The 12,173-nt window shown below is 47.9% G+C and overlaps 1 protein-coding gene across 1 annotated transcript in view; it reads right to left on the bottom strand.

Moving 5' to 3' along the window:
• LOC106701267 (NACHT, LRR and PYD domains-containing protein 1a) overlaps positions 1–11,066 on the bottom strand; it is a 41,149-nt gene extending 30,083 nt beyond the window's left edge. Inside the window, exons 1-2 of the mRNA XM_070361093.1 lie at positions 11,033–11,066; positions 10,638–10,956 (exon numbers count right to left, since the gene is read on the bottom strand). Of these exons, the coding sequence (XP_070217194.1) occupies positions 10,638–10,956; positions 11,033–11,066 (353 nt within the window). The remainder of the gene's footprint in view (positions 1–10,637; positions 10,957–11,032) is intronic.
• Positions 11,067–12,173: the final 1,107 nt, after the last annotated feature.

Below are 12,173 nucleotides of genomic sequence, written 5' to 3'. Positions count from 1 at the left end.
CATCACTAACTCTTGCTCCCCCTTTCTTGGCAAGCAGCACAATCAGACTCCTCCTATGCTTCCTCCAACCCATCTCTCAAACTTCTCCCCTCCTCGCTGCACACCGCTTCTGCCTGCCTGCAAGCTCTCTCTCTCACTGGTTCTCTCGCTCTCTAACAATTACTGTCTCAGTCTCTTGGTCTGCCCTCTGCAGGACCTTATCATGTCTTTGCCCTTCTGTGGCTTCTCACTACTTCCTGGCCTGAGCTTCCTGGCACCGCACGCATGGACCCCCACCCTGCTCCCTTGTCACCCACCCTTCCTGCTCCCCCAGAGAGAATGTTCTTCAGTGTCCCAAGCACACCCTGCATAATACACACACACACATACACACCACCCTCTGCACCCTCCCCCGAAAAGAGTCACTGCCAGGAGCCTTGCAGGTGTGCAGCTCAGCTATGTGTGCCCCATGGACACACAGAGTTTGTGCATATAAGTAACAGCCCTGCCCTCCACCATGATGCCCAAACTGCTCCTTATCCCCCAGGAACAGCATTTCACAAGGTGTGGACTTGAAGACATTAGAACTCTCAGAGAGCCTTCTAAAAACAATTTTTCTGGGCCCAACAAATCAGAATCTTTGATGAATAAATGAAAAACCAGGAAGAAAACAACAATGGTGTTATTTGCACTTATGGGTGTTTAAAATCTTTCTGGATTTTCTCATTGAATCATCCCAATAAGCCTATGAAGGCCATTTGACAAATGCAGAGACTGGGGCTCAGAGAGGTTCATTAACTTTCTTGAGGTCACACAGCTAACAAACAGAAAAGGAGCACTTGACCCTAGGCCATTAGGACTTCAAAGCCCCTGGGACCACGTCTCCCTTCACACCCCACCACTTCACCGGCTGAACCCAATCCTGGCAGTGACAGTAAACTAAGGAAGAAAAGAGCCAAAGCAGCAGATGAACTGCTAGTCCCTTCCTTTCTCTTCTTCAGTCAAGTCAGTCAGGAGCCTCCAGATTTTGAAAACCTCCTTGACTCGAGGTTTTTTCTGATAAACATTCCCAAGTATTTGGTATTTCCCAAGCTTCATGTCCGATGAAAACTATGCATTTTCATTTTCAGACCCAAGTCCTCTTATTTTTTAATCTTAACCTCTGGCTCAGAAGGCCAGAGAGTGGTGGTAAGCCTGAAATTAGGAAATGTTTCAAGACATTAAGAAAGACTAAAACATGGTTCCCAACGAAATGCATACAAGAACAGGCCAGCCATGGCATTGTTTTTCTCCAGACTCATACTCTTATAATGCAGGCATTGTACCTTTTAATTTAAAAGTAATTATGAGAACATGTAATGGGACCAGATGCCATGATCTTAGTTTTGTGAATGTTGAGTTTGAAGCCAGCTTTTTCACTCTCCTCTTTCACTTTCATCAAGAGGCTCTTTAGTTCTTTGCTTTCTGCCATAAGGGTGGTGTAATCCGTCCATCTGAGGTTATTGCTATTTCTCCCAGCAATCTTGATTCCAGCTTGTGCTTCATCTAGCCTGGCATTTTGCATGATGTACTCTGCATATAAGATAAATAAGCAGGGTGACAATATACAGCCTTGACATATTTTCCTTTCCCAATTTGCAACGAGTCTGTTGTTCCATGTCCAGTTCTAATTGTTGCTTCTTGGCCTGCATACAGATTTCTGAGGAGGCAGGTAAGGTGGTCTGGTATTCCCATCTCTTGAAGAATTTATTCTGTCAGTAAAGCAGAAGGAGATGTTTTTCTGGAACTCTCTTGCTTTCTTGATGATCCAACGGATGTTGGCAATTTGATCTCTGGTTCCTCTGTCTTTTCTAAATCCAGCTTGAACATCTGGAAGTTCAGAGTTCACGTAATGTTGAAGCCTGCCACTTCATGGCAAATAGATGGGGAAACAATGGAAACAGTGAGACACTTTATTTTCTTGGGCTCCAAAATCACTGCAGATGGTGACTGCAACCATGAAATTAAAAGACACTTGATCCTTGGAAGAAAATCTATGACCAACCTAGACAGCATATTAAAAAGCAGAGACATTACTTTGCCAACAAAGGTTCATCTAGTCAAAGCTATGCTTTTTCCAGTAGTCATGTATGGATGTGAGAATTGAACCATAAAGAAAGCTTAGCGTCGAAGAATGATGTTTTTGAACTGTGGTGTTGGAGAAGACTCTTGAGAGTCCCTTGGACTGCAAGGAGATCAAACTAGTCAATCCTAAAGGAAATCAATCCTGAATATTCACTGGAAGGACTGATGCTGATTCCAATACTTTGGCCACCTGATGTGAAGAACTGACTCATTGGAAAAGACCCTGATGCTGGGAAAGACTGAAGTCAGGAGCAGAAGGGGATGAAAGAGGATGAGATGGTTAGATGGCATCATCGACTCAATAGACATGATTTTGAGCAAGCTCCAGGAGTTGGTGATGGACAGGAAAGCCTGGCGTGTTGCAGTCTGTGGGGTTGCAAAGAGTTGGACATGACTGAGCGACTGAACTGGACTAATGAGAACATGTATTAAGAGTCAGACATCCTTATTGTACAAAATATGTCTGCTTAAAACAGTGACAAACTTCTCTTGACTGTCCCTTTCATAGTCCCCTTTCTACAGCTGTTTATCTTTATTTCCAGATGTATATGCATGTGCATAGATATCAGAACTTCTGCTAAAAACCAGAAAACCTTTATGGAAAACCTTTATTTTCACCACATAATGAGGCTGCAGGGTAGAGGGTCAGCTCTCTGTATCAAAACACCCAACAGTTATGGGGGAAGGGGCTTAGCCCGAGGTGAAGGAGCCGCCCACTGGGCAACACCAAAGTCACAGCCCAGTGAAGGAAGTAACCCAGGGAACCCACAGAGCCCTTGCACTGGCTCTGGAATCTGCTTTAGAGGTAGCAGAATCTGCTACCCTAAAATATGTCTCTTTGGCATATTAATTATTTTAAGCTGGTTATTCTCTAAGAAACAGCAGGCAAAGGAAAAACATTCAAAACCCAGCAGGAGTTAGCCTTTTGGAAGAAACATTAACATTTGTATGGGAAATCTCCATGTGTAAGGGTGTCCAAATCTGTATCTTATCAGTGAAAGGGCAGGGACAGAAATCTCAGGACAACCTCACCAGGGTTTACCGTGCTCTTCCTGGGGACCTCCCAGAACTGAGTCTCCCCATCCTCAACATCCTTGTCTGCCTGCTGAGGCCGGTATTCAAGGTGAGAGCTTTGGCGATTTTGGAGAGTTACTCAAGTTTTCCTTGGTATCTCCCATATATGGCTGTTGTCGCCAAGTCATGTGTGACTCTTTTGCAACCTCATGGACTGTAGCCCGCCAGACTCCTCTGTCCATGGGATTCTCCAGGTAAGAACTCTGGAGATATTCCATTTCCTCCTCCAGGGGATCTTCCCAACCCAGGGATCGAACTGGGCTCTCTTAGGTCTCCTGGACTGGCAGGTGAGTTCTTTACCACTAGCACCACCTGGGAAGCCCCTTTTCCATGTACACCAGTTATTATAACTTTTGTTTGTTTTTCTCCTGTTAATCTGACACATGTCAATTTAATCCTTAGACTAGAAGAACCCAGAAGGGTAGAGGAAGATTTTCTTCCTCTCTGACACGCCACATGGATGCTAGTGCCCCACATCTTCTTTCTGTCTGCTTTTCCATGTGGTTTGTTAAAAGGAAAACTAATCATGGAGAGGGAGGACCCATTTCAGATGTTCCCAGTGTAATTTAGGGGCTGAAGATCAGTAGGGAATGGAAGTAGACATTTACTTAAGTATCACTTTTAAAATTCCTTACATTTTCATCCCGACTCAATCGTGATGACTGGGTGTAATGTCAGTGCTGCCTTATGCCTACCAGCTCCCAGGCCCTGCCTAGTACAGGTCTCTTTCCCTTAGTTGGGGGAGAAAAACGCTGCATCTTGGCACTGTAAAATCCAACCAGAGGGAGCCTTTCTCCCACCTGACTGCAGCCTGGACAGGTGGATAGTAGGTGCCAGAAGGGTTTCAGTCAAATCTGGCTCCGTGAGTAATAATTCTCCAGTTAAAGATTTTAACAATCCTTAAAGTGAAAATAAAACCATAATTGTTGTTGTTCAGTTGCCAAGTTGTGTCCATCTCTTCAAGACCCCATGGACTGCAGCACACCATATAATATATATAATATATTAATATGTATCAATATAATTACAATATAACATTTTATTATATTTAAACCATAATATAATAGCTAATACTTTTTTTTAATATTTATTGTGTGCCTGAACCTGAGCCAAGGACCTGGCAGGCATCAATGGGCTCCTTGCAACAAACTTTTTAGTGCCTGATGCTGAACTAGTATCATCCCCATTTCACAGATGAGGAAATAAGGCTGGGTAACTTATCCACAAACCCAGTCCATCTGACTGCAGAGCCCAAGCTTTTATCAGTACATTTCACAACAAAAAGCCTAAAATTCTGCCAAGCAGGTAAAGACAAAACACTTAATACTTTCTAGTCTCTGTTCCTAAGGTGTCACTGTCTGTGAAGGTAATTCTCAACTAGAGTCACCTTGCAGTAAATAATAAAAAGTTATTAGGCATAATTAAACCCATAATGGGTCGATGCAGGTAAAGAATCGATCTGCAATGCAGGAGCCACAAGAGATACAGGTTCAGTCCCTGGGTCAGGAAGATCCCCTGGAGGAGGGCACGGCAACCCGCTCCAATTCTCTTGCCTGGAGAAGCCCATGGACAGAGGAGTCTGGCGGGCTACATAGCATAGGGTCGCAAAGAGTCAGACACGACTAAAGTGACTGAGCATGCATGCGCACAAACCTATGATGAGGCCCAAATCCTCCTCTAACTCTTCACCAGAACGAAACCAACTAGTGTTTTACTTATTTCAGCTCCTATCAACCTTCAGGAAATAGGTCAAAAAAAGTTAAATGGGTTAAGAAAGTGGAAAAGAGTTTATGTTAGTCACAAACTAAAGTTAATCTTCATAATCATAAAAGTTATACTTTCCAGAGAATAAACTCGATGAAAATACTATTCTCTATAATACAGGTCTCTTTTCATCAACTGAAATCCGCTGTGATGAGCGGAGGGGATATAAAAATGACACAGGAACCTGGTCCCAAGGGGCACACTAACGGAAGAGAAGACAGATCAGGAAATAAACTGTATGTGATGTGGGAAGAGCACAATAAAAGCAATATAAGCTGTCATTTTAGCCCAGAGCAGGCTATGGTGAACTGGGAAGAATGCAGCTCTCATGCCAAGAACACAGGCATGAAACTTAAGACCACTTAAACCTCAATGGAAAGGTCAGCTTTTGCATTTTCAGAGAAAGCTACCACCCCTCAGGATCCTCTCACTGTTAGACTCAGAAAAAACTGAAACAGAAAGGAACCTATAAAGATCTTCCAGTCTGATGCATTATTTCACAGAGGGAAAGATGCATTCTAGGAGAGGTGAAACTAATAAACACCCAAGATCACACAGCAAGTTAGAAGCAGAGACAATCTTACAACCTGTCTCAGATCTCCTAGTTTACCCATCAATTCATCCATTTAACAAAACAGATGGACTATGTGCCAGGCATGAATGAATAGAGCAACTGGCGCTGTGGCTTCAAGAACCCATCAGCCTGATGGGGAAGACTGTCTACTTGCATCTGAGAAAGGAAGTGCTGTCTAAGATTGAAAAATTGGGGTGGGGGTGGGTGGCAGGGGGCAGCTTCCTGAGGAAGTGACATTTAAACTCAGCCACAAAAGACAAGGAGGAATAGGCAAGAGAAGAATTGGGGCTGGGGGAGTAGAGGTCACACAGCTTCTGTCTGAGGCAGGAAGGAACTGATCAAGATCCAGGAACAGGAGGAAAGCAAGCGTGATCAGAGGGAGAAAGGGAGGAGATGAGGAAAGACAGGGAGGTGGAGAAATTCCAACTCTGTAACCAAGCCTATGGCAACCCCAGGATGCTGAATAAAGATCATCTGGTCCACCGAGTGGTCTCTAAATCTTCCCTCTTGGGAAGATCTGAAGTTTGAACACAAAGGAGGAAGTCAACAATGCAGGGTTACAGAATCTGCTGTCGTCAACATCTCTCATGGGGAATGTCTGACGCTGTGCAACCCTGATAGCCTACAGGCTCAGTTCAGTTCACTTCAGTTGCTCAGTCGTGTCTGACTTCTTTGCAACCCTATGAATCGCAGCACGCCAGAAACTGCTTATGTTGAGCCCAAAAGATCCAAGCATTTCCCCAAAGAAAATCTCAGTCTCCAGGCCACAAAAGCCAGACCTCCCTGCCCAAGAAGTTGTAGTACTAGATGACAAACACCCCACAGGAGGCTAGGAAACTTTAAAGCATACTCCAAGGAAACTGTCTTCACAGACTTGAGGTCTGGAAGCCAACTACACAGCCCCTTGCATAGGGACAGAAGGATTTCCTGTACTCCAAGCCCTCTGGGACCAGGCTGGGGCCGGGGAGGAGAGGTGGGGGAGGGGGGGTCAAGGACTCCATAGGGGAAAGTGGCAGACAGGTGGGGGAAGGTGGAGGAGAGATGTGGGAGTCATGAGCCACCAGCTGTCAGTTCTCCCAAGGGACACTTCCCAAGCTGGGCAGGCTTCCCATCATCACCCAGCTTCCTTTATTCTAAGCATCCCATAACCACCACCTATAATCAGTTCACCTGGGATGTAAGCCATCCCATCACTTTTTTCTTCTATGTTCAGGTCCCGGAATGAGAGCACAGCCTTAAATGCTTTGGAAAACATTTAGTGCCAGCAAAGGTGAAAAACCCACAGGCCTGGCTCTCCAGGCTGGCTCCTTCATCTATTCCCTCCCTTCCTTTTCTTCAGTTATACCAGAAGGAAAAAAAAAAAAAATAGTGGTCAAACAGGTAGGTTTTTGGATATCAAAAGGCTAAAGGATTCACGCATCATTAGTTGTAACAGGCAAAACCTGGAAACAACTGCCATGTTCATCAAGAGAAAAATGGGTGAACAAAATGTGATTCCGTCCTAAAATGGAGTCCTGTAAGCCACGAGAATCCAAAACTGCTTACACGCAACTGAGAGGATGAATCTCACAAACAATATGGCACAAAAGAAGTCAAACACAAAAGGGCATATGCTGTATGAGTCTATTTTCATAAAGTTTACAAACTAGCAAAACTATCTCTGGTCCCTTTGGGATGAAGGGATAGGAAAGTACAAGGAAAAGGAAGGGGGCTTTTAGGATGCCAGGTTCTATTTCTTGACCTGGGTGGTAGTTACACAGATGTGTTCACTCGGTGATAATTTATCAGCTGTACACTTAAAATGCTGGGTTTTCTGTACGACTGTACATACACACACCTCACGGAAGGGTTTTCAGCATCTTGGGAAAGGAAAAATATATAGGCCTTTAGCTTTGCGGGCCACATTTATGAATGGAGAATGAGCCTGGGTGGTAGGGGGCAAAGTGAAGAGATGACTGCATTTGGGATATGGCCCAAATAGCAGCTGTGGGGTGATAGGAATTAGGGTGAACAGTTTCAAGGTCTACTTCCTTCTTTCTCCTATAACTAACTGTCAATGAAATCTCTGCATACTGTACTCCAAAGGGAAGTGGGACCAGGAGGAAAAGCTGGAACTGAGCTGGCTTAAGGGAGAAGGGAGGCAACTGGAACACTTCTATCAGTGAGGGGTCAAGGAGGGGAGGAGGAAGAAGAGGGAAAAGAATGAAATCACAAGTGCCCAGGGCAGGCAAGAAGGAGAGCTGGCCTGACTGGGAATGGATGGGGTGGGGTGATTCCCTTACTCAGCCCAGATGAAGGGATCCCTTCTCTACTCGCCTCCCTGAGCCCTGCTCTGATGCACACCTAAATTAATGGCTTTATTGTGCTGCTCAAGAAATGCAAGAGACACAGGTTCAACCTCTGGATAGTGAAGGTCCCCTGGAGCAGGAAATGGCAACCCACTCCAGTATTCTTGCCTGGAAAATCCCACAGACAGAGGAGCCTGGCAGGCTACAGTCCACGGCGTTGCAAAGAGTCAGACACAACTGAGCACGCATGCACGTTGTACTTTGTAAGTCGTTTATAACTCTTGGGAACTAAAGAACAAGAGAGGTGTGTGTGTGTGTACAGCAAAGGATTCCACATCCTCAGCATCTAACACATCGTTTGGTGTATGGTTTGCACTATTAAAAAAAAAAAAGGTTCACTGGATAAATGACAGATACAATGTGGTAATTAGATATAAAGTTGCTGTTGCTGAGTCACTAAATCATATCCGACTCTTTTTCAACCTCATGGACTGTAGCCCACCAGGTTCCTCTGTCCATGGGATTTTCCAAGCAAGAATACTGGAGTGGGTTGCCATTTCCTTCTCCATGGGATTCTTCTGGACCGGGGATTGAACCCACACCTCCTGCATTGGCAGGCAGATTCTTTACCACTGAGCCATCTGGGAAGTCCCTAGATATAGAGACCTCCTTAGTATTTAAAAATCAGTAGTAACAGTTTAAATGGCAAAAAATGTCCGAATGACTAAGTATCAGAGTGGCATACCGGGCAGCTACTAAAAATTACAAGTAACAGTAGCAAACACCTGTAGGGTGCTTTACAGTTTACTGAGAATTACACCTCCCCCTTGTTTGACACACAATTATACAGACTTTGTGCCACACTGAAATGTGCAAACGACTCATTAGTAAGTCTTCCTGAAGAGACCAGAAAGATCAGCAATTGCAGGCTAGCAAGTTTTTATGAAAAGAGGTAGGGAGGACCCATATTTCAGAGTAATGGGGTCACAAAGAGTCAAACACGACTGAGCGACTGAACTGAACTAGGAAGGAGTAGGTAGAAGTTGAGTTAGCTCTGCTTTGTTTGTGTAAATAACCGTGCATGCTAATTCCACACACTATACTTCAATTCACTTCCCTTTTCTTTTGGAACAAAACTTTACTTTTGCTGTATTTGATTGATTCAACATTCACTTTAACCACCATTTGCAAGTCTTCCTGCTAACTGACCACCTCTAAGGAAGTGTTTTTGGTGACCCAAGTGGACCCAGTTCTTGTCCTAGTGGGGTTTTATTAATGCTAATGTCAAGACATTGAACAGCAGAACCCCACAATAAACTTTTCTACACTGTCTTCCTGCTTGCAACAGTGTTTTAAAGAACAGAGACAAAAAGAAAAAAAAAAAATCACACATAAAACAAAACAAAAAAATCCTTCCCTCCTTCCTAAAAGATTATGAGCCTAATGTTCAAAGAATAATTCACGAAACACTGAAGTCGTGAGACACTTTAAAGCTCCGTATTCTCTAGTTGATCGTGCATAAACTGTGATGTGGCAGGGACTGTCTCATAAGCAAGTTCTCTGCAGAGTCTGAATCTTTGCCCAGCGTTTCTGCACTGTTTTGGGCGGGCTTCCGGCATGTGCTTACAGCAATGAGAGAATTACCTAAAGGATACATTTCACAAACAAGCCGTCACGTGTCTTGTGCTGAAACTGCATCCGATGCCAAAAGTCTGCTTCTGCAGATGAGAGCTCTGGAGAACTCGACCACTACAGCCCAAACCAGCTCTGAATACACATTCCCACGTGAAAAGAGGCTGCCTTTAAAGGTCTGTGGGACGCTGATGACAAACAGAGGCATTGGCTACCTTTACAGTAATAGCAGATATCCTAAAAGCAATGTTGATCTCGTGCCTTCTGTGCTAAAGACACTATTAGGGCCCCATGGGAGCGTAGAAGGGATGACTGGCGCAAGGGGATGATGGGGGTGTTTCACGCATGGGCAAAAGGGGATTACGGAAATAATCCCGCTCTCAGCTCAAACCATTTGAAAGTCAAGGGGCCAAAGCGCCGGTGGTGTCCAGAAAAACTTCCCAAGTCCTCCCCGACACGGGTGCAGTGGACGCAGGGGATCCGGAGAGCCGAGGCTTGAGAGATGGGAGCAGACGAGGACAGCAGAAGCCGGCCCGGGCGGCGGGGAGTCAGCGCGGAGGCGGGAAGGGCGCGAGTCCACTCGCGCTGGGAGCAAAGGGGATGCCACAGGGCGATCAGCCCCCTCCACACCGGCCCGCCGCCCGCAGCCGCTGCCGCCGGGTGAATGTGGACAAATCGGGCCCACCTGCCGCCGCCTTTGCGCCGCCGCTGCCGAAGGGCCGGGTTGCTGGCGCCGGCAAGCCGAGACGGCAGGGGGCAGTAGCGCCGGCCATAGCTCCTCCTCCGGGCCGGGCGCCCGGGGCCTCGCAGCCGCGCGCCACCGCTTCCCGCGCGAGCACCTGCGCGCGACCCCGGCGCAGCCCGCCCGACCCAGGTGCAGCCGCCCGGGGCCTGCCGGCGGGTTGGGAATCGGAGTCCGGGCTGGAGAGCGAGTCGCTACCCCCATGCTCCGTGCCTGCGCCAGGCAGGCGCCGCCACCGAAGGGTGCTTTGTTTGTGCAGCTCGAGCGGGGATGCCGGGGCGGGAGTGGAGCCCCCGCCCCGTCCGGAAAACGGGAAAAGCAGAGCCCACGATAGAGGGTGCTGAAGACCGCAAAGCCCCTTCTCCACGCGGCGATGTCCGGGCCAGCCGCACCCCACCCCCGCTCTGCCCGTCCTCCTTCCCAAACCCCGGCCCCCACCCAGCCCCGCGGCTGCGCTCACCTGCTCTCCGCGACCCCCGAGTCTTGGCTCATCGTCGTTAGGCGTCTGGGAGGGGGCGCCAGGCGCGCCCGGGGCAAGGCGCTCGAGTAGCGCCCGGGCGCCTGCAGGAGGGGTTCGCGTGCAGTGCGCTGCCCTCCGCACCCGGAGGCGGCGGACGCTGCTGGGGGAGGGACGAGGGCGAGCGAGAGCCACCGGGGGAGGGGACTGGGCGGGAGGGGGCGCCGGGCACGCTGCTGCAGCCGCAGCCGGAGGCCGCCCGGGCTCCCGAACGGAAACGCACGCTCGCCGGCTGCCCCGCGCGTGCACGCCGGCGGGCACACTCTCACACGTGCGCACACCGGCTGCTCGGTGGCTGCTTACCTCCCTGCGGGAGCTAGGTTTGGTGACACTAATACCGGGGCTTCTGTGAAAGAGCAGGGCCAGCGCCATTCTGCAGGGAGCTCAAATCACCCTGATTGGGCGTTTTTCACGAGACAACCCGCCTCCCTCGAGGAATTCCTAGATTCTCTTCCTAGGGTCTGAAAGCCCCTCGAAATTTATTTTCAGATTTTATATTTAAATCCAAGTGTCTAGAATGAGGGACCGCAGCTTTCATATGGTTAAACAGCCTTATGACCCCGGCCCCTCCACCCTAAACTATAAGGGTGGATGGGCTAAACCAATGATTTCCCAAGTTTGCTGCACATTTGATCACCCAGGGAGTTTTTAAAATCTCGATGCTCCGAGTGGTATCCCAGATGAATTCGATTAGTGCAGTGGGATCCAGAAAGATCCAGGTGATTCCAATATTCAGAAAAGTATAGGAAACACTGCTTAGACTGCCAGTGGTCCTCGTGGTACCCTGTCTTCTTTTACCCCGTTTCTCAGCGTGGTCCTTTGCTAGTTTATTTTCCACGTGGTGGTGGGTGTCACACAGCATCAAGCCCAGGTCTGACAGTAAGTGCAGAGTACACCTCTACTGCAGGAAGGAAGCTATGGCAGAGTCCAGCCCTCTACCTTGCAGCCCCCTCTTTTCTCTTTCTGAAATTCTCCACAGGCTGAAATGCCCTTGACCTCATGGAAATGGCTTCATGTCATGCCTGAAGCCAGAGAAGGCAAAGGCAGCCCACTCTAGTACTCTTACTGGAAAATCCCATAGATGGAGGAGCCTGGTAGGCTGCAGTCCATGGGGTCGCTACAAGTTGGGAACAACTGAGCGACTTCACTTTCACTTTCCTGCATTGGAGAAGGAAATGGCAACCCCACTCCAGTGTTCTTGCCTGGAGAATCCCAGGGACGGGGGAGCCTGGTGGGCTGCCGTCTATGGGGTCGCACAGAGTCGGACACGACTGAAGTGACTTAGCAGCAGCAGCAGCATGCCTGAAGCTGGGGAAGAAAAGGAGTCATTGCGCTTGAAGGGACATCTGTCTTTTAATTTCCTCCAAATGTCTCCACCTCAGAACACCCCTATGTGTCTCACTGTGACTCAGAGGTCCAGTGCTGACAGTGTGGGAGAGCGCAATAAAAGTCATGGCTCAGTGACTGGAACACCAGTTG

Source organism: Bos mutus, chromosome 1 (assembly GCF_027580195.1).
Source record: "Bos mutus isolate GX-2022 chromosome 1, NWIPB_WYAK_1.1, whole genome shotgun sequence".
NCBI classification, from domain to species: Eukaryota; Metazoa; Chordata; class Mammalia; order Artiodactyla; family Bovidae; genus Bos; species Bos mutus.
Note: the sequence above shows the minus strand (reverse complement) of the source record. Positions and strands in the feature narration are given on the sequence as shown.